This window comes from Chiloscyllium punctatum, chromosome 29 (genome assembly GCF_047496795.1).
Source record: "Chiloscyllium punctatum isolate Juve2018m chromosome 29, sChiPun1.3, whole genome shotgun sequence".
NCBI classification, from domain to species: Eukaryota; Metazoa; Chordata; class Chondrichthyes; order Orectolobiformes; family Hemiscylliidae; genus Chiloscyllium; species Chiloscyllium punctatum.
The window spans coordinates 68,559,632-68,582,602 of NC_092767.1; the positions used below are offsets into that span (position 1 = coordinate 68,559,632).

Genomic DNA, 22,971 nt, shown 5'->3' on the forward strand with positions numbered 1-22,971 from the left:
GGGGTACAGTACTGGTGGGGACAGGTCAGTCACTGTATAACACTGGGGTACAGTACTGGTGGGGATGGGTCTGTCGCTATATAACACTGGGGTACAGGACTGATGGGGACAGGTCTGTTGTTGTATAACACTGGGATACAGTACTGGTAGTGCCAGGTCTGTCAGTGTATTACAGTGAGTTATAGTACTGGTGGGGGCAGGTCTGTCACTGTATAACACTAGGGTACATGACCGATGGTGACAGGTCTGTCACTGTATAACACTGGGGTACAGTACTGGTGAGGACGGGTCTGTGACTGTATAACAGTGGGGTACAGTACTGGTGAGGACGGGTCTGTCACTGTATAACACTGGGGTACAGTACTGGTGGAGTCAGGTCTGTCAATGCATAACTCTGGGGTACAGTAATGGTGTGGATAGGACTGTCACTTTATAACACCGGGGTACAGTACTGGTGTGGACAGGTCTGTCTCTGTATAACACTGGGGTACAACATTCATGGGGACAGGTGAAGACAAGTATTGTCTCAAGATGTCCTGATGTTAGCTAAAAACAAATCATTTGCCGCAGTTTAATAAAAGATCATTCATGTTTTGGAAATGTGACAGGAAGGCTGAGGGTGGTTCACTTTCTGTGTAACAGCAAAATACTGTGGATGCTGAAAATCTTAAACACAGAGAATGCTGGAGAAACTCAGTAGGTCTGGCAGCATCTGTGAAGAGGCATACGGAGTTAACGTTGCAAGTTCCGTAAGACTCTTTTTCCGAATTGGTTCACAGTCTCAGTTTGGTTCTTAGCAGGAGAGTGACCCTTAATGCCCCCTCACACTCTCTTCACCTCCCTATTCCCCTACTCAGTGACCCCTAATCCCTCTGAGATCTTTGGCAGTTCTAGTACCTCCTTGTCCCTCAGCTGCCTGGAATCTCAAACTAGCTCCATAGGTGCTAGCTCTGTCTGTCTTTTGACTTTCAACCTCATCTTCGACTCAAACGGCTGGATTCTGCCAGTTCCTGAAGGATGCCAGCATTGGCGACAAAGTTGGGAAAATTAGATGGGATCTGCAGCAAGGAGCTTCCCAATTTTCAGTGTAGAAATTCCCATTTTTCAAACAATGTTGAGAGGGATTTCTCACTCGTGAGTGGTGAGAGGCCTATTAACTTCTCACTATCAGTTAATATCACCTCATTGGGATGCATTTTCCCAACGTACCATCCACTTGAGTGTAAGCAGACGATGACAGTTCCCAGTGTGGGAGACAGGGCAGGTGCCTGGCGATATCAGCTGATCACTTCCTTCTCTGATTTCCTTCTTGAACATCGATCGCCAACAGTCATATTGCAGCTCTGCAGGACATTGGTGAGGCCACTTTGGAATACTGCATTCAGTTCTGTTCTCCCTGTTGTAGGAAAGATGTTGAAAAACTTGAAAGGGCGCAGAAAAGGTTAACAAGGATGTTGCCAGGGTTGGCGAGTTTGAGCTACAGGGAGAGGCTGAATAGGCCGGTGCCATTTTCCCTGGAACATCAGAGGCTGGGGAGTGACCTTATAGAGGTTTATAAAATCACGAGGGGCATGGATAGGGTGAATAGCCATGGTGTTTTTCTGAGGGTGGGGAAATCCAAGCTAGAGGTCATAGGTTTAAGGTGAGAGGTGAAATATTTAAAGGAACCTAATGGGCAACATTTTCACACAGAGGGTGGTACGTGTATGGAATGAGCTGCCAGAGGAAGTGCTGGAGGCTGGTACAATTGCAACATTTAAGAGGCATTTGGATGGGTATATGAATAGGAAGGGTTTGGAGGGATATGGGCCAGGTGCTGGCAAATGGGACTAGATCAGTTTAGAATATCTAATCAGCATGAATGAGTTTGACCAAAAGATACATCTCTATGAGTCTATCTCAGGATATGATCCAGGGCAGTGACCACCAGCAGCCTCTGTGATGATAGAAACAGAGTCAGAATATCAGTTTCAGTTCCAAAGAAGATTTAGACTGGAGTTGAAACGTTAATTCTGCTTCTCTCTCTATAACTGCTGACTTTCTCCAGCACTTCCTGTGTTTGTTTCAGATTTGCAGTACATTGTCATATCCACGGTATTTTGCTATTAATAGAAACAAAAAACCATTTTACATTTGCCCTCTTATTGCTTACAGTTCTGATCTCCTTCCTATCAGAAGGATGTTGTGAAACTTGAAAGGATTCAGAGAAGATTTACAAGGATGTTGCCAGGGTTGGAGGGTTTGAGGCTGAACAGGCTGGGGCTATTTTCCCTGGAGTGTTGGAGACTGAGGGGTGACCTTATAGAGGTTTATAAAATCATGAGTGGCAAGGATAGGATAAATAGACAAAATCTGGGGTGGGGGAGTCTAGAACTAGAGGGCATAGGTTTAGGGTGAGGGGGAAAGATATTAAAGAGATATAAAAAATATATAAAGGACAACTTTTTCACGCAAAGCGTGGTAAGTGTATGGAACGAGCTGCCAGAGGATGTGGTGGAGGCTGGTACAATTACAACATTTAACAAGCATCTGGATGGGTATATGAACAGGAAGGATTTGGAGGGATATGGGCCTGGGTGGTGGGACTAGATTGGGTTGGGATATCTGGTCGACATGGACGGGTTGGACCGAAGGGTCTGTCTCCGTGCTGTACATCTCTATGACTGTATGACTATGACTCTAAAATCTGACAACCGACTGTGTATTTCCAAGATGTTCTGTTTTCAGTTTGAATGCGAAATGTTGTGCTTTATATCATTTGCAGTAGCCCAGTTGATACTCCATTGATCTGGAGGGCTATGGAGAAGCTGAGGTTACCTTCTGTGGGACAGAAGAGGTGAAAGGTGGATACAGTGAAGAGGTGTTCAAAATCATTAATAGAGGCAGATGTTTGCAATGGCAGGAGGGGGGGTCAGACGGATTTAAGGTAATTGACAAAAGGATCAGAGAGATGGCGAGGTGAATATTTTCTTGCCATGAGTTGCTATGATGTGGAAGGGCAAATTAAATAATAACTCTCAAAAGGGATTTGGATGTATTGGAAAGGATATAGGATTCCTTTCCTATTTCAAAAGGAAGAAATTTGTGGGCTGTGTGGGAAAAGAGCAAGGGTTCTAGGACTGCCTGAAGAGCTCTCATTGGAAGGTTGTAGAATGAGAGGAGACCCTGCTGAAACATCCAAGATTCTTAAAGGACGTGTATGTGTGCGTGTGTGCGTGTGTGTGTGTGTGTGTGTGTGTGTATGTGTGTGTGTGTGGAGGGACTGTGTGTGTGTGTGGAGGGAGTGTGTGTGTGTGGAGGGTGGATGCGTGTATGGGTGTGTGGGTGTGGAGGGAGTGTGTGGGTGTGGATGGAGTGTGTGGATGTGGAGGGAGTGTGTGTGCCTGTGTCTGTGTGTGTGTGGGTGTGTGGAGGGTGGATGCGTGTATGGGTGTGTGTGTGTGTGTGGAGGGAGTGTGTGGGTGTGGATGGAGTGTGTGGATGTGGAGGGAGTGTGTGTGTGTGGAGGGTGTGTGTGTGTGTCTGTGTGTGGAGGGAGTGTGCGTGTGTCTGTGTGGAGGGAGTGCATGTGTCTGTATGAGGGGGGAGTGTGTGTGTCTGCGTGTGTGTGGAGGAGGGAGTGTGTGTGGGGAGGAAGTGTGTGTGTGGGGGGGGAAATGTGTGTGTATGTGTGTGGAGGAAGTGTGTGTGTGGAGGAAGAGTGTGTGTGTGGAGGAAGAGTGTATGTGAGTGGGGAGGAAGTGTGTGTGCGAGTGTCTGTGTGTGTGGAGGGAGTGTACGTGTGTCTGTGTGTAGAGGGAGTGTGTGTGTTTGGAGGAATTGTGTGCCTGTGTGGAGGGAGTGTGCCTGTGTGTGTGTGTAGGGTGTGTGTGGGGGTTGTGTGTGTGTGGGGAGGTTGTGTATGTGGAGGGAGTGTGTGAGGTGTGTGTGTGAGGTGTGTGTGTGTGGGGGTGTGTGTGTGTGGGGTGTGTGTGAGGTGTGTGTGTGGGGTGTGTGCTTGTGTGTGTGTATGAAGGGAGTGTGTGCGTGTGTCTGTGTATGGAGAGAGTGTACGTGTGTGTGTTTGGAGGAAGTGTGTGCCTGTGTGGAGGGAGTGTGCCTGTGTGTGTGTGTGTGTGTGTATGTGTGTGGGGAGGGTGTGTGTGTGTTTGGAGGAAGTGTGTGCCTGTGTGGAGGGAGTGTGCCTGTGTGTGTGTGTGTGGAGGGAGTGTGTGTGTTTGGAGGAAGTGTGTGCCTGTGTGGAGGGAGTGTGCCTGTGTGTGTGTATGTGTGGAGGGAGGGTGTGTGTGTGTGTGTGGAGGGAGTGTGTGTGTTTGGAGGAAGTGTGTGCCTGTGTGGAGGGAGTGTGCCTGTGTGTGTGTGTGTATGTGTGTGGGGAGGGTGTGTGTGTGTTTGGAGGAAGTGTGTGCCTGTGTGGAGGGAGTGTGCGTGTGTGGAGGGAGTGTGTGTGTTTGGAGGAAGTGTGTGCCTGTGTGGAGGGAGTGTGCCTGTGTGTGTGTGTGTGTGTATGTGTGGAGGGAGGGTGTGTGTGTGTGTGTGGAGGGAGTGTGTGTGTTTGGAGGAAGTGTGTGCCTGTGTGGAGGGAGTGTGCCTGTGTGTGTGTGTGTGTGTGTGTGTATGTGTGGAGGGAGTGTGTGTGTGTGTGTGTGGAGGGAGTGTGTGTGTGTGTGTGTATGTGTGTGTGTGTGGAGGGAGTGTGTGTGTGTGTGTGTGTGTGGAGGGAGTGTGTGTGTGTGTGTGTGTGTGGAGGGAGTGTGAGTGTGTGTGAGGAGGGAGTGTGTGTGTGTGGAGGGAGTGTGTGTGTGTGGAGGGAGTGTGAGTGTGTGTGTGTGTGTGTGTGGAGGGAGTGTGAGTGTGTGTGTGGAGGGAGTGTGTGTGTGTGTGTGTGTGGAGGGAGTGTGAGTGTGTGTGTGTGTGTGTGTGGAGGGAGTGTGAGTGTGTGTGAGGAGGGAGTGTGTGTGAGGAGGGAGTGTGTGTGTGTGTGTGGAGGGAGTGTGAGTGTGTGTGAGGAGGAAATGTGTGTGTGTGTGTGTGTGTGGAGGGAGTGTGAGTGTGTGTGAGGAGGGAGTGTGTGTGTGTGTGTGTGTGGAGGGTGAGTGTGTGTGTGAGGAGGGAGTGTGTGTGTGAGGAGGGAGTGTGTGTGTGAGGAGGGAGTGTGTGAGAGTGTGGAGGAGGGATGTGTTTGTGTGTGTGGAGGGTGTGTGTGTGTGTGGGGGGGGGAGTGTGTGGGTGCAGGGAGGGAGTATGTGTGGGGAGGGAGTGTGTGTTTGTATGTGTGGAGGGTATGTGTGTGTTTGTGTGGAGGGTGTGTGTGGAGTGAGTGTGTGTATGTGTGTGGAGGGTGGGTGTGCATGAGGAGGGAGTGTGTGGGTGTGGGGAGGGAGTGTGTGTGTGTGTGTGTGGAGGGTGGGTGTGTGTGTGTGCGTGTGTGAGGAGGGAATGTGTGTGTGAGGAGGGAGTGTGTGTGAGTGTGGAGGAGGGATGTGTTTGTGTATGTGCAGGGTGTGTGGAAGGAGTGAGTGTGTGTATGGAAGGAGTGAGTGTGTGTATGGAGGGAGTGAGTGTGTGTGTGGAGGGAGTGGGTGTGGAGGGAGTGGGTGTGGAGGGAGTGGGTGTGGGTGTGAGGAGGGAGTGTGTGTGTGTGGAGGGTGGGTGTGTGTGTGGATGGAGATTGTGTCTGTGTGTATGTTTGTGAAGGATGGGTATGTGTGTGTGTGGGGTGTGTGTGTGGGGTGTGTGTGTGGGGTGTGTGTGGGTGGAGGGTGAGTATGTGTGTGTGGAGGGTGAGTATGTGTGTGTGGAGGGTGAGTATGTGTGTGTGGAGGGTTTGTGTGTGTGGAGGGTTTGTGTCTGTGTGTGTGGAGGGTGTGTGTGTGGAGGGTGTGTGTGTGGAGGGTTTGTGTCTGTGTGTGTGGAGGGTGGGTGTGTGGAGGGTGTGTGTCTGTGTGTGTGGAGGGTGGGTGTGTGGAGGGTGTGTGTCTGTGTGTGTGGAGGGTGTGTGTGTGGAGGGTGTGTGTCTGTGTGTGTGGAGGGTGTGTGCGTGGAGGGTTTGTGTCTGTGTGTGTGGAGGGTGTGTGTGTGGAGGGTGTGTGTCTGTGTGTGTGGAGGGTTTGTGTGTGGAGGGTGTGTGTGTATAGATGGTGCGTGGAGGGTGTGTGCATTGAGGATGGGTATGTGGGTGTGTGGAGGGAGTGTGTGTGTGTGGCGAGGGAGTGTGTGTGTGTGGGGAGGGAGTGTGTGTGTGTGGCGATGGAGTGTGTGTGTGTGGGGAGGGAGTGTGTGTCTGTGGAGGGAGTGTGTGTTTGTGTGTGGGGGTGGAGTGTGTGTGTGGGGGGGTGGAGTGTGTGTGTGTGTGAGGAGAGGGAGTGTGTGTGTGTGTGTGGGGAGGGAGTGTGTGTGTGGGGAGGGAGTGTGTGTGTGGGGGTGGAGTGTGTGTGTGGGGAGGGAGTGTGTGTGTGGGGGTGGAGTGTGTGTATGTGTGGGGAGGGAGTGTGTGTGTGTGTGTGGGGGGGGTGGAGTGTGTGTGTGTGTGTGAGGAGGGAGTGTGTGTTTGTGTGTGGGGAGGGAGTGTGTGTGTGTGTGGAGGGTGTGTATAGGTGTGGGGAGGGAGTGTGTGTGTGAAGGGTGTGTGTGGGGAGGGAGTGTGTGTGTGGAGAGGGAGTGTGTGTGTGTGTGGAGGGAGTGTGTCTGTGGAGGGAGTGTGTGTATGTGTGTGTGGAGGGTGTGTGTGTGTGTGTGTGTGTGTGGAGGGTGAGTATGTGTGTGTGGAGGGTTTGTGTGTGGAGGGTGTGTGTGTGGAGGGTGTGTGTCTGTGTGTGTGGAGGGTGTGTGTGTGGAGGGTGTGTGTCTGTGTGTGTGGAGGGTGTGTGTGTGGAGGGTGTGTGTCTGTGTGTGTGGAGGGTGGGTGTGTGGAGGGTGTGTGTCTGTGTGTGTGGAGGGTGTGTGTGTGGAGGGTTTGTGTCTGTGTGTGTGGAGGGTGTGTGTGTGGAGGGTGTGTGTCTGTGTGTGTGGAGGGTGGGTGTGTGGAGGGTTTGTGTCTGTGTGTGTGGAGGGTGTGTATGTGGAGGGTGTGTCTGTGTGTGTGGAGGGTGTGTGTCTGTGTGTGTGGAGGGTGTGTGTGTGGAGGGTGTGTGTCTGTGTGTGTGGAGGGTGTGTGTCTGTGTGTGTGGAGGGTGTGTGTGTGGAGGGTGTGTGTCTGTGTGTGTGGAGGGTGTGTGTCTGTGTGTGTGTGGAGGGTGTGTGTGTATAGATGGTGCGTGGAGGGTGTGTGCATTGAGGATGGGTATGTGGGTGTGTGGAGTGTGTGTGTGTGGCGAGGGAGTGTGTGTGTGTGGGGAGGGTGTGTGTGTGTGTGGGGCGAGGGAGTGTGTGTGTGGCGAGGGAGTGTGTGTGTGGGGGGAGTGTGTGTTTGTGTGTGGAGAGGGAGTGTGTGTGTGTGGGGAGGGAGTGTGTGTGTGGAGAGGGAGTGTGTATGTGTGTGTGTGGAGAGGGAGTGTGTGTGTGGGGATGGAGTGTGTGTGTGGGGAGGGAGTGTGTGTGTGGGGGGCTGGAGTGTGTGTGTGTGTGGGGAGGGAGTGTGTGTTTGTGTGTGGGGAGGGAGTGTGTGTTTGTGTGTGGGGAGGGTGTGTGTGTGTGGAGGGTGTGTGTAGGTGTGGGGAGGGAGTGTGTGTGTGTGCGTGTGTGGAGAGGGAGTGTGTGTGTGTGGGGAGGGAGTGTGTGTGTGGAGAGGGAGTGTGTATGTGTGTGTGTGGAGAGGGAGTGTGTGTGTGGGGAGGGTGTGTGTGTGTGGGGGGGTGGAGTGTGTGTGTGTGTGGGGAGGGAGTGTGTGTTTGTGTGTGGGGAGGGAGTGTGTGTTTGTGTGTGGGGAGGGTGTGTGTGTGTGGAGGATGTGTGTAGGTGTGGGGAGGGAGTGTGTGTGTGTGCGTGTGTGGAGAGGGAGTGTGTGTGTGTGGGGAGGGAGTGTGTGTGTGGGGAGGAAGTGTGTGTTTGTGTGGAGGGAGTGTGTCTGTGGAGGGAGTGTGTGTATGTGTGTGTGGAGGGTGGGTGGGTGTGTGTGTGTGTGTGAGGAGGGAAAGTGTGTGTGAGGAGGGAGTGTGTGTGAGTGTGGAGGAGGGATGTGTTTGTGTACGTGCAGGGTGTATGGAAGGAGTGAGTGTGTGTATGGAGGGAGTGTGTGTGTCTGTGTGTGGGGAGGGAGTGGGTGTGGAGGAAGTGTGTGTGGAGGGAGTGTGTGGAGGGTGTGTGTGTGTGTGTGGATGGAGGATGTGTGTGTGTGAGGAGGGAGTGTGTGTGTATGAGGAGGGAATGTGTGTGTGTGAGGAGGGAGTGTGTGTGGAGGGTGGGTGTGTGTGTGGATGGAGAGTGTGTGTGTATGTCTGTGGAGGGTGTGTATGGAGAGTGGGTATGTGTGTGTGTGGGGTGTGTGTGTGTGGAGGGTGGGTGTGTGTGTGTGGAGGGTGGGTGTGTGTGTGGAGGGTGGGTGTGTGTGTGGAGGGTGGGTGTGTGTGGAGGGAGGGAGTGTGTGTGTGTGTGTGTGTGTGTGGAGGGAGTGTGTGTGTGTGGAGGGAGGCAGTGTGTGGAGGGAGAGTGTGTGTGGAGGGAGGGAGTGTGTGGAGGGAGAGTGTGTGTGGAGGGAGGGAGTGTGTGTATGTGTGTGTAGGGAGGGAGTGTGTGTATGTGTGTGTGTGTGTGGAGGGAGAGTGTGTGTGGAAAGAGGGAGTGTGTGTGGAGGGAGAGTGTGTGTGGAGGGAGGGAGTGTGTGTATGTGTGTGTGGAAGGAGTGTGTGTGTGGAGGGAGTGTGTGTGTAGAGGGTGAGTGTGTGTACGTGTGTGTGTGGAGTGAGTGTGTGTGTGGAGGGAGGGAGTGTGTGGAGGGAGGGAGTGTGTGTATGTGTGTGTGTGGAGGAATGGAGTGTGTGTGGAGGGAGGGAATGTGTGTATGTGTGTGGAGGGAGTGTGTGTGTGGAAAGAGGGAGTGTGTGGAGGGAGAGTGTGTGTGGAGGGAGGGAGTGTGTGTATGTGTGTGTGTGGAAGGAGTGTGTGTGTGGAGGGAGGGAGTGTGTGGAGGGAGAGTGTGTGTACGTGTGTGTGTGGAGGGAGGGAGTGTGTGGAGGGAGGGAGTGTGGAGGGAGTGTGTGTGTGGAGGGAGGGAGTGTGTGTATGGGAGTGTGTGGAGGGAGGGAGTGTGTGGAGTGAGAGTGTGTGTGGCGGGAGGGAGTGTGTGTATGGAGGGAGAGTGTGTGTGTGGAGGGAGTGTGTGTGTGGAGGGAGGGAGTGTATGTGTGTGTGGAGGGAGGGAGTGTGTGTATGTGTGTGTGTGGAGGGAGAGTGTGAGTGTGTGGAGGGAGAGTGTGTGTGTGTGTGGAGGGAGGGAGTGTGTGTGGCGGGAGGGAGTGTGTGTATGTGTGTGTGTGGAGGGAGAATGTGTGTGTGTGGAGGGAGTGTGTGTGTGGAGGGAGGGAGTGTGTGTGTGTGTGTGGAGGGAGGGAGTGTGTGTATGTGTGTGTGTGGAGGGAGTGTGTGTGTGGAGGGAGTGTGTGTGTGGAGGGAGGGAGTGTGTGTGTGTGTGGAGGGAGGGAGTGTGTGTATGTGTGTGTGTGGAGGGAGAGTGTGAGTGTGTGGAGGGAGAGTGTGTGTGGCGGGAGGGAGTGTGTGTGGCGGGAGGGAGTGTGTGTATGTGTGTGTGTATGTGGAGGGAGGGAGAGTGTGAGTGTGTGGAGGGAGAGTGTGTGTGGCGGGAGGGAGTGTGTGTATGTGTGTGTGTGGAGTGTGTGTATGTGTGTGTGTGGAGGGAGAGTGTGAGTGTGTGGAGGGAGGGAGTGTGTGTGTGTGTGTGTGTGTGGAGGGAGAGTGTGTGTGGAGGGAGGGAGTGTGTGTATGTGTGTGTGTGGAGGGTGAGTGTGTCTGTGGCGGGAGGGAGTGTGTGTGTGTGTGTGGCGGGAGGGTGTGTGTGTCTATGTGTGTGTGTGTGTGGAGGGATGCAGATAGCTTGGTTCTTTGTTGTGAGAGAGTCTTGGAGCAGAGAACGTCATCTCAGAGTAAGGGGACATACATTTAAGACCGAGATGAGGAGGAATTTCTCAGAAGGGATCTGCAGAATTCTTCACCACAGAGGGGTGTCGAGGCTGGAACATTAAGTGGATGTAAGGCTGAGAAAGATGGATTTCTAGTCAGTGATCAAGGGACATCGAGATAAGACAGAAACGTGGTGTTGAGGCTGATCCATGACCTCATAGAGTGACAGAGCAGACGTAGAGCAGAGTGAATCGCATCCTCATGCTCCTATGGCTTACGACCTCTTTCAACATGCAGCCACAGGGGGGGGGACATTGGGTGGAATAGCTCCCTTGATTGAGTTCTGTACAATTTTATGATGGGGCCGGGGGGGGGGGGGGGGAGGTGTTGTGACTCTGCGGGAAGGAAAACAGTGAAAAGAAGCCACTCACGGAAACGGATGTACTGGTCATACTGGAGTTTGAATTTGTAGCATACAAGTTGGAACGGTGTGTCTCCTTCACCGGTTTTCCTGGTTTATCACTGTCGGAAAGATTAGTTGCTGAGTTTGTGTGTGTCTCTCTTTCTCTTTTCCAGTTCGGAGTGCTGCTGTGGCTGATGACATATGTCGGGGCCATATTTAATGGCCTGACCCTCACTATTCTGGGTAAGGAGTAGGGCGCGCCTGTCAAAGTTACTAAATCTATATAGCCAACTTCCCAGGGGTCATGATTTGGAGATGCTGGTGTTGGACTGGGGCGTACAAAGTTAAAAATCACACAACACCAGGTTATAGTCCAACAGGTTTAATTGGAAGCACTCGCTTTCGGAGTGACGTTCCTTCATCAGGTGATGAAGGAGCGTCACTCCGAAAGCGAGTGCTTCCTGGGAGAGGCCTGGAGGTTCTGTAAGGATTCTCTCCATTATCACATTTGTAGAGTCTTGGACAAACAACTTCGACAATGTGAACTGGGCAGCAGAATTCCTGGGGTGGATAGGTTGGGGGCTGGGGGGGGGGGGGATGACTGACTGAAACATGCTCAGTGACAGACACAGCATCTGGTTGAAACTGGATCAGTCTGGTTGAAACTGAATCGTAGAGCAGGAAGAGCTCAGAAGCTATCCTTCCCCTTCTGCTGAGTAAATTGACCCCAGGTAAGGTGAAGCTGAACATGATTTAATTAGTGAAATGGTTCAGATAGAATTTCCCACTTTTGTTCCTCTTAATTCTTTGCACTTATATAAAGCATACACGTGAGTAAAGCACCAGGGGTGAGGGACATGTGCAGAGACTAGAGAAACTGGGATTGTTCACCTTAAAGCTAAGGGAACATTTATCGACACGTTCCACATGATGAAGGGGTTTGTAATAGCTCACATTTCCACCTGGCTGGAGTGTCAGTAACCATTTGGCCCAAATTGAACCTAATCAACAAAGAAGTAGAGGGAGACATGAGGCGAATTTATTTTTGTGCAGTGACTTGTTAAGGAATGCACTGTCTGAAGCAGATCCAATAGGAACCGAAGGGAACCGGTTTCAACCAGACGCTGTGTCTCTCACTGAGCGAGTTTCAGGCAATCCCCAGGAATTCTGGTGCCCAGTTCACATTGTCGAAGTTGTTTGTCCAAGACTCTACAAATGTGCGAATGGGGAGATTCGTTACAGAACCTTCGGGCCTCTCCCAGACTCGAGGGAATTCTCCCAGCAAAGCGACAGGGGGAGCTAGAATGTCCTCTGGAAGTAGCCTTTAAAGGTTTAGTAACTTTGACAAGATAAACGCTTGAAGTGGAAAAGTATTGTAGAACTGTCAGTAAAAGAGCAAAATAAGAACGGCACTAATTGGAGAGCTCTTTCAAAGAGGGGTCATTCAATGCACCAAATGGCCTCTGTCTGTGTTGTGAGATGATAGACCTGTACAACTGATGACCAAGGGGATGAAAGATTATCAAGGATATGCTGAAATGTAGAGTTGTGGTTAAACTCAGATCAGCCACAATCTTATTGAATGGTGGAACAGACTCAATGGGCCGATTGGCCTACACTTGTCCTTATGTTTGTATTTATAGCTACTCTCAGTAATGGTGACCGTGTGGGCGGCACGGTGGCACAGTGGTTAGCACTGCTGCCTCACAGCGCCTGAGACCCGGGTTCAATTCCCGCCTCAGGCGACTGACTGTGTGGAGTTTGCACGTTCTCCCCGTGTCTGCGTGGGTTTCCTCCGGGTGCTCCGGTTTCCTCCCACAGTCCAAAGATGTGCAGGTCAGGTGAATTGGCCATGCTAAATTGCCCATAGTGTTAGGTAAGGGTTAAATGTAGATGTAGGGGTATGGGTGGGTTACGCTTCGGCGGGGCGGTGTGGATTTGTTGGGCCGAAGGGCCTGTTTCCACACTGTAAGTAATCTAATCACTGATTATCATTTTTAACAACCCAACTGGTTCACTAACATCCCTTACGGTTGGAAATTAGCCACCCTTACCAGGGCTGGCTTATACATGACTCCATACCCATTGCAATGGGTCAGGTCTTAACTGCCCTCTGAAATGGCTGATCAAGCCGAGTTCATTCAATGGCGAGTTGGGATGGGTAACAAATGCCAGCCTTGTCAGTGATGTCCATCCACATCTTGTGACTGAATAAAGTTTTTAAAAAACACTGCACATGCTAAATTGCCCGTGTGTTAGGTAAAGGGGTAAATGTAGGGGAATGGGTGGGTTGCGCTTCTGCGGGTCGGTGTGGACTGGTTGGGCCGAAGGGCCTGTTTCCACACTGTAATCTAATCTAATCTAATGTCCTGATGTTGTTTTCTCTTGTTTTCAGTGACAGTTGCTATCTTCATTGTTCCTTTGGTGTATCGGAAACACAAGGTACGTATTGGAGCTAACCCCCTCCAGCTCAGCCTCCTGCCCTTTACCAAACGTGATTAACCAAAAAGACTGACATGTAGCAGGAGGCAAAGTTTGGCCTTAGTGCCATTAGGGCAACCATCGAGTTGCTGATTCCTTCCAATATCCCCTTGCGAGGCAGTATGTGTCTGTGTTTGCATGTTTGTCTGGCTCTGTATCTGTGTTTGTATGTCTGTGTGTATGTGTAAGTGATCTGTGCTGCATAAGGAGCTTTGGCTGTGTGATAAGAATGGCTTCCCCTATCTCACTAACTTTCGTGACTCCTACTGATTCTCCTGTTTCTCTCCATCAGGTTCACATCAACCAGTACCTGGGGCTGGTGACAGGACAGATCAAGGAATTCACAGCAAAGTACACTTCTCTTTACTGGCTTCTGCGAATGTTCCCCACTATCCACCTATTCCACTTGCCCCCCACTAACCCCTCCTCCACTGGCCTCCTTCCCCACTCACCCCCTCTCCTATTGCCTGTCCTCACCTCCCACCCTTTTTGACCCCCTTCTCCACTAACCTCCCCCACAGACCCCTCATTCACAGACAACCCACCCACTGACTGCCCCTCTCTCACTGACCCTCTCTCCTCCTGACCGTTCTTTCCTCCTGACCCAGCTCCACTGTCCAAGACCCATCTCCACGTGTTCGTTCACAAACCCCAGCCCCAGACGTTCTCCTGGCTGAGTCTATGTCTGTCGGGAGCAGCGTTTTTTTTTTTAACCAGAGGAATCTTCATCTCTCTTCAGTCGGTCTCTCTTTCTCTCTTTCCAGAATCCAGGCTAAGCTCCCAGGATCCAAACCCAAAGCCGAATGAGTGGACCCAAAGGTGAACCTGCAGCCACTGAGCAAACTCCCGGACCCAACAATGCAATTAATCTTTACAATCGAGAGTCTTAACTGCCCACAAATCAGAGCACAGGGATCGAACATTTTTTTTTAAAAGGCTGCATTTGCCCCTTGGCCCAAGGCTTCAAGGCTCAAGGGACTCCCCTTCAGATTAATTTATCTTTTAATGCAGGGCATGCTCCCAGCCCAGCCTGCTGGCCTGTTCACAACAGCGATACCTCATGGGAACCTGGATGAAGGTGGGAACACAGTTTTATGGGTGAATAAGATCAGAATTTAGGCTGAGGGACCTTTGGGCCTGGAAGAGGGTGAAGGATGGGTATTGTAAGGAGGCCAGGGCTTGTGAGTGAAGGGGCCTGAGAGTTCAGAGAGGGAATTATCGGGTGGAGGGATTAGATGAGGGCAGAGACGGAAGTTGTAGACAAAACAAAAGAACTAGGGCCTCTGCCATTCAATATAACTGTAGCTTATTTTCTACCTCAGCTCCACTTTCCCACCTGCCTCCCACCTCCCTCATTCTAAAAGATGCCTTATTTATATCAGATATTGCAGCATCCTTAACCCACTGCAGTAGAGTGTTAGGTGATATCTTTAGATAGAGAGTGGTTAGAGCATAAAGTTTTACAATGAGGGGCTCATACAGAAAGGGTTGAGGGTGTAGAGGTGAAAATCCTTCCTCACAATCACTGAGTCACCAAACCTGGAAATATCATTTACAACCAGCGGTTTGAAACATTCAAGATTTACACAGAACCCCTCGTTCTGAAAGTTTCTGATCCCTTTTATTTCTTTGATGGAGGTTGAGCGTCAGTGGCAAGATCAGCGTCTGTGGCTCATCCCAGCTATGACGGTGACAGCTGCTGTGGGGTCTGGAGTCACATGTAGGCCAGACCAGGTAAGGATGGGCAGATTTCCTTCGCTAAAGGGACACGAGTGAACTGGATGGATTTTCACAACCACCAATAATTGCTCACCTAGGATAAGCTTTCAATTGGGCTTCAACCCTCACCCCCAGACCCTTATTGTGTGCCTCTGGATCGCTAGCCCAGGGACGGTACCACTATGCTGGTCTCTTCCCCCCCCCCCCCAGCCAAGAGATTCATGATTCTGTATGGAAAACATTTGAGAGTGGGTTTAGCTGTGAAATCCTTCATGTCTGATGACTTGGTCAAACGTGAAAAACAGCCATGTGGATGAGTCTACACAGACGCTGATCTTGCCACTGACGCTCAACCTCCATCAAAGAAATAAAAGGGATCAGAAATTTTCAGAGCAAGGGGTTCTGTGTAAATCTTGAATCTTTCAAACCGCTGGTTGTAAATGATATTTCCAGGTTTGGTGATTCAGTGATGGGCTGGAAACACCAGCCCTCAAAATGCAACAACTGTGAGAGTGAGTGAAAAAGCATGTAGGTATTTTTTTAATGGTGCTCATCACATATGAACTTAAGCATCAAAAAGTATGATATATTAAAAATGCTACAGCTGCATGCAATTCCCAATAATCTTTGTTCCTATTATTTAATTGTGGAAGCCATGTTTAAAAGCCTGTGTAAACAATGTGTTACTCTGTAATAGCATCCTTCCTCCAGTGGTGTCCCTGCAGCCCTGGCAGAAGGTCGGGCTTAGAACAGGGGAGAGGTCCCAGCTGGGTGGCAGCGCCAAGGCCGGAGACAGTGGGCAGCCTGCCCATTATATACCCCGACAGTGACATCCAGCAATCAGCTCAGAGTGTGGCAGGGCCAGATCATCCCTGTCTCCTGTTGTGCTGCCACCTACTGGTAAATATCATGCTCCACAATAATCCTGAAAAACACAAGAGATAGGAATTACAATAGAAATATATCAGAAATGACTTTACATGGGGGATCGAGTTACCCTCCACAAGCTCTGGTCCTAAAAACCCCGTCTATATAACATCTGAGAACATAAACTGACATTGTACATATATTTCGTCGTTAAACAGTGATGTACTTCAGTATTCTGCATTTTTAAAAAACTCATTCATAGGGAGAGGGTCGAGTCAAGAGTCAACCACAACAATGTGAGCCTGGAGTCACATGTAGGCCAGACAAGGTAAACATGGTAGTTTCCTCGCCTAAAGGATATAAGTGAGCCACAGGGTTTTTTTTTTCCCTGACAATCAATTCACAGTCATCATTTACCTCCTAATTCCAAAGTCTTATGATTTCAAATTCCACCATCTCCCACAGCAGGATTCAAACCCAGGTCCCCCAGGAATTACCAGGGTTTGTGGAGGCCGTCTGTTGGGTCCCCTGGTGGCTGCTTCCAGTGTGGTCAGCCCTCCTGTGAGGAGACCAATCGCAGCTGAGGTGACCGTTCGGCAGAACACCTTGGTTCAGTCAGCAACTACGACCCAACCTGCTCTCACCTTGACCTGAGCTTGCTGGTGTGTCCCACAACGAAAGTCAGTGTAAACTCAAGGAACAGCATCTATTTTTTTTCAGTCGGTTACTTCACAGCTTTCTGAACCCAACAATGGGACCATTAATGACAGGCCATAATCTCCTCGTCGCCGTTCTGTCTCCTTTGTGTGAAACTGGTTTCGTCTGTTTGCAGTTCTCAAAGACTGATCTAAGTACTTCTTTTATTGCCTTGATTATATTTCCACCCTGAGCTCTGCATGACTGACCTTCCCATTATTTAACTTCTCCTGTCTTTCATCACAGATCATTCCCTTGTAGCTGGCCTTTTCCTGAACTATTACATTTCTTGTACCGTTGAAGCGTGAATTTGTCCATATCGTACTCTGCTCTTTCAACATAATCGAGAGGTTAAAGCATTTAAAAGATCCTTAGATAAGTACATGAATGTTTGAAGGGATATGGTCCAAGAGCAGGCAGGTGCGACTAGCTGAGTTTGGGATTATGGTCGGCACGTACTGGTTGGTCCAGCCTGTGCTGTACGATTAGATTAGATTAGATTACTTCCAGTGTGGAAACAGGCCCTTCGGCCCAACAAATCCACGCCGACCCGCCGAGGTGCAACCCACCTAGACCCTATTCCCCTACATTTACCCCGATTCTTTGACTCTATTGTAAAGATATAAATTACTGAGAAGTTTTTTAAAAAGAAGTATTGCTCTCAGGACTTTTGGCTTGTGTCCAGTTGCAGAATGTAACATAAAGAAATGACGTTTCGCATCAGGCAGGGCCAATTGAAAGAATTTGATGATCAATAATCAGGCGGAAGGCGGTGACGCAGTGATAATGCAGGTGGAGTGGGTTCAAATTTCACCACCGACCAGGTGGAATTTAAATCCAAATCATAAATCGGAAATTAAACATGGTGACTATGAAACGATTGTCAATTTGTTGTAAAGCCATCTAATGCCCCTCAAGGGGAAATCTGCTGTCCATACCTGGCCTGCCTTCATGTGACTCCAGTCTCCACAGCAATTTGGTTGGGTGTTACCTGCCCTCTGAAATGCCCAAGCGAGACAATTAAAGGGCACTTAGAGATGGGTAATAAATGGCCAGTGTCGACCAGGTGAAAGAATAAAGGGGGAGAGAAATGATCTGCTCTTGAGGTTTCTCCAGACTACTCCAGCGGTCACAGTAATCCAAATGCTTTCTGTGAGCCAGTGAGTGCTGACACCCAGCACAGGAGACTGGCCCTTGGACTAAATCTCAACCATGCTCTGACTGCTGAGGTGGCTCGGTTTAGTAATGCACTTACCTTGTTGTGAGACTCTGCCAACCGCAGTATCTGGGCATTATCACACCGAAGTGGCTACACGCAAATTGGTCACTTGTGTTTCTGACAGTTCACAAGGTGCAAAGTGGGCCACCATGATGCAGTGGCAGTGTCCCTATCTCTGGGTCAGAAGGCCCAAGTTCAAGAGGTGTGAAATAAGACTCTCTGAACAGGTTGATTAGAAAATCACTACAAGTTGAAGTGTGCAGTGGGATGCCCTGCAATGGTAAAAGTTGCTCCATGAATGCATTGTTTTTTTTTCTATTTAGGAGATATTTTTCTCTGAATAAAATTGTGGCTAACAATATCTCACAGTGGCTCACAGGGAAGTTCAGTTTTTCTCTGATGGCTTTCAATCTCACTGCCTCTCACTGTCGACAGATCCTCAACATGTTATATCGCGTTAATTTGCAGCCGCTCCAGGAAAGGAGGGCAAAGAGGAAATCTACAATTTTGAAATCTGTCATTCTTGATCACAGTGGGATGTTGCTAGCCAGTTCACTGCTCTGTGCTCTGTTCTTCAAGTCTGAATTTGTAAAAGAACCTATACCTGCATCTGAAACAGTGCAATAAAGGAGGCTTTCCTCAACCAACAGTGTGTGACTCATACCTCAACATACAAGATCACGGTGGTACAGTGGTTAGCACTACTGCCTCACAGCGCCAGAGACCCGGGTTCAATTCCCGCCTCAGGCGACTGACTGTGTGGTTGCATGGGGGTTTCCTCCCACAGTCCAAAGATGTGCAGGCCAGGTGAATTGGCCATGCTAAATTACCCGTAGTGTTATGTAGGGGTATGGGTGGGTTGCGGGGCGGAGTGGACTTGTTGGGCCGAAGGGCCTGTTTCCACACTGTAAGTAATCTAATCTTCCTGTGAAGACGAGAGGGATGGTGTGGGAGGGAAGGAGAGAAAAACATTCGTTGAATGAGAGGAAAGGACACAAGGAAGATGGAGGAAAAGGGGGTAGGAGAGAGGGAGTGATGAGAATGAGAGACAAGGGGACGGAGAAGTGAGGAGATCTACAATTCAGATCAGGGAGGGAGAAAATGAGAGGGAGAAAGGGTGGGACAGAAAGTGATAAAAAGTCAGGGACTTGAGGAGAGGGACAGGGAGAGTAGAATGGTTTGGGAGAGGAAGAGGAATTGAGTTGAGAGGAGTGAGGCAGGGGAGAGGGGGGAGCAGCAGATTAGGAAGGAGGAAGGAAGGAATGGGGGTTAGGGAGAGAGGGTGACAGCAGGAGGGAGGGACCGAGAGAGAGGGAGTGACTGGGTATTAAAGGAGGAGGAAGGGAAAGCCAGAGCGAGAGAGAGAAGCGGGGAGCTTGTGATTGGAAGGGGAGCTCGGCTCAAGAGCAGGACAGCGCGATGGGGAACACGGACTCAGGGATGCTCGAAAACGTTGACCCCTCTATCCTGGAGGAACCCGAGGAACCCTCCCCGGGCGAACGGCGCCAGGGAGCCGGGAGAACCCGGTGAAGTTCCAGGGTCAGGGACTTCGAGCAGATCCGGAGCCAGTTTGCTGCGGGACCGGAGACTTTTCGAAGATCCCAAATTTCCTGCAGCCGCGGGCTCCCTGGGAGCAGTGAAGGAAACGGGGATCGAGTGGATCCGAGCCAGTGTAAGATCCGGGATCAGGTCGATCAAAGTGTGGTAATCTAGAGACGAGGGAAGACGGAGTGGGCTGGACTTAAAGGACAGAGACAGGAGTTAGTCAGAGTTCAGGGACTTTGACTCAATTAAAACTTTATCCTTGCCAACTGTCCCACACTCTGCACTGTGTCAACAAAGCACCAAATACCCAAATACCCCCTGACAATCTCTCCACACCCCTGTCCTTTTCATATAATAAGGTGCCAGTGTTTACAGGGAGACTCGGGGGGGTGGGGGGAGTAAGTGTGTGTCAGTATTTACAGGGAGACTCCGGGGGGTTGTCAGTACTTACAGGGAGACTGGGGGGGGGGGGGGGGTGGTTAGTATTTACAGGGAGACTCCGGGGGGGGGTGTAAGTATTTACAGGGAGACTCCGGGGGAGGGAGGGGGGGTGGTCAGTATTTACAGGGAGACTTTGGGGTGTTGTCAGTACTTACAGGGAGACTGGGGGGGGGGGGGGTGTCAGTACTTACAGGGAGACTGCGGGGGTGATTGGGGGTAATGAGTGTCAGTATTTATAGGGAGACTGGGGGGAGTGTCAGTATTTACAGGGAGATTGCAGGGGGGGAGGAGTGTCAGTATTTACAGGGAGATTGCAGGGGGGGAGGAGTGTCAGTATTTACAGGGAGATTGCAGGGGGGGAGGAGTGTCAGTATTTACAGGGAGATTGCAGGGGGGGAGGAGTGTCAGTATTTACAGGGAGATTGCAGGGGGGGAGGAGTGTCAGTATTTACAGGGAGATTGCAGGGGGGGGAGTGTCAGTATTTACAGGGAGATTGCAGGGGGGGAGTGTCAGTATTTACAGGGAGATTGCAGGGGGGGGAGTGTCAGTGTTCACAGGGAGATTGCGGGGGGATTGTCAGTATTTACAGGGAGATTGCAGGGGGGGAGGAGTGTCAGTATTTACAGGGAGACTGGGTGGGGGGAGGAGGAGTGTCAGTATTTACAGGGAGACTGGGGGTCAATTGTGTCAGTATTTACAGAGTCTTCCTCATTCGCGGGGTGGGGTGAGGGTGTGGTAATATCAGTATTTACACAGAGACCCCATACGGAGGTTGTGCTGGGTTGGGGGGGGGGGGGTGATGGGAGTGAGAGTGAGAGTGAGGGGTTTGTCAGTATTTACACAGAGTCCCCATACTCAGGTTGTGCTGGGTTGGAGGGAGGTGGGTGTCAGTATTTACACCAGAGATCCCATAGGGAGGTTGTGCTGGGTTGTGGGGAGGTGGGGGTGTGTGTCAGTATTTAGACGCAGTCCTTGGGGACTGATGGTGGATGTGGGGGGGGGGGATGGGGGTGCGTCTTCAGTATTTCCATAGCGTCCGGAGAGGAGGACGATGGGGTGTCTGTCAGTATTTGCTGGGGTTTAGGGAAACATTTCTGTCCTTGGGGCTAGTTGGGATATCACTTCCATGATTGTGGAAGTCTGAAATGTGTGCAGATAGTAAAGCAAGCTTAAAAGGTTCAATGTTCATTCAAATTACAGGAACTGTTTTCAAAGCCCCAGTTTTTTGTGGATTCGATCAGCCGCACGGATATTCGCCAAGGCCGGCTCGGTGAGTGTCAGTCTGTGAATCCTTCTCTGCTCCTTCACGTTGTCCACACCGACCCGCCGAAGTGCAACCCATCCAGACCCAGGCAATTTAGCATGGCCAATTCACCAAACCTGCACATTTTTGGGCTGTGGAAGGAAACCAGAGCACCCGGAGGAAACCCACGCAGACACGGGGAGAATGTGCAAACTCCACACAGTCGCCTGAGGTGGGAATTGAACCCGGGTCTCTGGCGCTGTGAGGCAGCAGTGCTAACCACTGTGCCACCGTGCTGCCCACGGTGCCGTATGCTCTTGGTGAAGTCTCACCAATGCCCAATTGCATGGCACAATTGTTTCTTGGTACATTTTAGCCCAAGTCTGAATATAGTCCAGATCTTGTCACATATGAACATCGACTGCTTCAAAGTTGTTCATGGCGCAGAACATTGTTCAATCACCAGTGAACTCTTTTTGTGGATGTGGGCGTCACTAGTCAGATTAATATTTATTATCCATCCCTAATTGTCCAGAGGGCAGTTAAGTGTCAACCACATTGCTGTGGTCTGGAGTCACATGTAGGCCAGGTGAAGACAACAGTTCCCTTCCTATTAGTGACCAGATGGGTTTCTCTGACATTGGTTTCATGGCTGTTATTAACCACCTAATTCCAGAAATTAATGAATTCCAATTCCACCATCTACCATGGCAGGATTCAAACCCAGTCAATAGTTATAATAACCACTATGCCATCACCTCCCTGCATATAATATGTTTCCATTTTAAGGTCAGGAGTGGGGATGTTCTCTCACTCAAAATCTGTCTTAATTTCTCTTACTTTTCTCTCTCTCATTCCTTCTCTTGCTCTGCCATTTTCTCTCTCACTCACTCACTGTCTTAATCTCTCACTTTTTTTTTCACTTTCCCCTCTCAATCGAACTCTCTCCTCTTTACAGGTGATTGCTGGTTCCTGGCAGCTATGTCCTCACTGACCCTCGATGAAAAGCTCTTCACTTATGCAGTTCCCACCGAGCAGAGTTTTCAGCAGCCGTATGCCGGGATCTTCCATTTCCGGGTACGGAACTGGGATCAACCCCATCAGATGGAGGCAATGGAGCTAGAAATGTGTGTGTTGTGTGAGTGTGTGAACAAGTGAGTTTCTGTTTGTGTGAGTGTGTGCACTTGTATGGGATACACTTGTGTGTGTGTGTGTGTTTCTGAGTATGTTGGTCTGTGTGTGTGTTTGTGTGTCTGTCTGTTCATGAGGAATGACGGTTTGATTCAATCCCGAGGGGGTTCTGGGGGCATGTGTAGGCCAGACAGTTAAGGACGGCAGATTGCCCTTCCCCAAAATGACATTAGTGAATCAGATGAGTGATTCCTACAGTTGATGGTGGTTGTCATGGTTATCATCACCCAGTCTAGATTCTAATTGCAGATTTATTAATTAACTTTAAATTCTGCCAGCAGCTGGGGTAGGATTTGAATACTTGACCCTGGATCAATACTTATGCTAAGATCGCTCATCCACTAACATCATGGCCACTGCACCAGCATTGCCTCACGATGGGTAAAATTCAACCCCAACTCCCTGCTGAAGAATGGCTGATTGAGTGAGGATGTTGTACTTCCCATGGAGACAGGCCTTTGGGAGAGGAACAGATGGAAACAGGCTGGGGCTGGGGATGATGCTGGGGGGGGGCATTTAGACAAAAGGACCAGTTTTATATACTATGTTTAAATCTGCCTGTTCTCCAAGTTCTGGCAGTACGGAAAATGGGTGGATGTTGTCGTGGATGATCAACTCCCAGTGAAGAACCAGAGACTAATCTTCACCTCATCGTCCTCGCGGAATGAACTCTGGAGTGCCCTTCTAGAGAAGGCCTATGCCAAGTAAGGACCCAATCTTCTCCCATATCAAACACTGTTTGCTGTAGATCCACCAAAGAGAGAGATCTTGAGATTAATTTCACTGATTAGTTATCAACACCAACATTCGAGGGAAGTTTTATATTCCAGGTGGTCCTCACTTAGAATGGCATGTTTTCTATATCAGGCAAACACTGTAAAGTTCTCTACAATACTGAATTGATAAGGACACAGTGCGGCTAGACATAGAGTAAAGCTCTCTCAATTCTTTTAAACTGCAAGTAAAGCTTCATCTACACTTTCCCCATCAAAGTCCCACAATAGAGACAGCATGTGGTTAGATACAGAGTAAAGCTTCCTTCACCCTTCTAAACTCAAAGTCAATTTAAAATAAAGCTTCCTCTACACTGTCCCCATCAAACACTCACGTCAAGCACAGCATGGAGTTAGATACAGAGTAAAGCTCCCTGG

The 22,971-nt window shown here is 50.2% G+C and overlaps 2 protein-coding genes across 4 annotated transcripts in view; both read left to right on the top strand.

Annotated features, from left to right (window-relative positions):
* LOC140454517 (reticulon-2-like) overlaps positions 1 to 18,042 on the top strand; it is a 63,936-nt gene extending 45,894 nt beyond the window's left edge. For 2 of the 3 annotated variants that reach the window (XM_072549323.1, XM_072549325.1), the window contains exons 7-10: positions 10,591 to 10,660; positions 12,813 to 12,859; positions 13,191 to 13,249; positions 13,663 to 18,042. In XM_072549323.1, coding sequence (XP_072405424.1) covers positions 10,591 to 10,660; positions 12,813 to 12,859; positions 13,191 to 13,249; positions 13,663 to 13,705 — 219 coding nt within the window. In that variant the 3' untranslated portion in view covers positions 13,706 to 18,042. The remainder of the gene's footprint in view (positions 1 to 10,590; positions 10,661 to 12,812; positions 12,860 to 13,190; positions 13,250 to 13,662) is intronic. The other variant, XM_072549324.1, reaches the window with a different exon arrangement.
* A 712-nt stretch (positions 18,043 to 18,754) lies between these two features.
* capn12 (calpain 12) overlaps positions 18,755 to 22,971 on the top strand; it is a 46,008-nt gene continuing 41,791 nt past the window's right edge. Inside the window, 7 exon segments of the mRNA XM_072549322.1 lie at positions 18,755 to 18,887; positions 18,890 to 18,943; positions 18,945 to 18,968; positions 18,970 to 19,071; positions 20,587 to 20,656; positions 21,588 to 21,706; positions 22,391 to 22,524. Coding sequence (XP_072405423.1) covers positions 18,819 to 18,887; positions 18,890 to 18,943; positions 18,945 to 18,968; positions 18,970 to 19,071; positions 20,587 to 20,656; positions 21,588 to 21,706; positions 22,391 to 22,524 — 572 coding nt within the window. The 5' untranslated portion in view covers positions 18,755 to 18,818.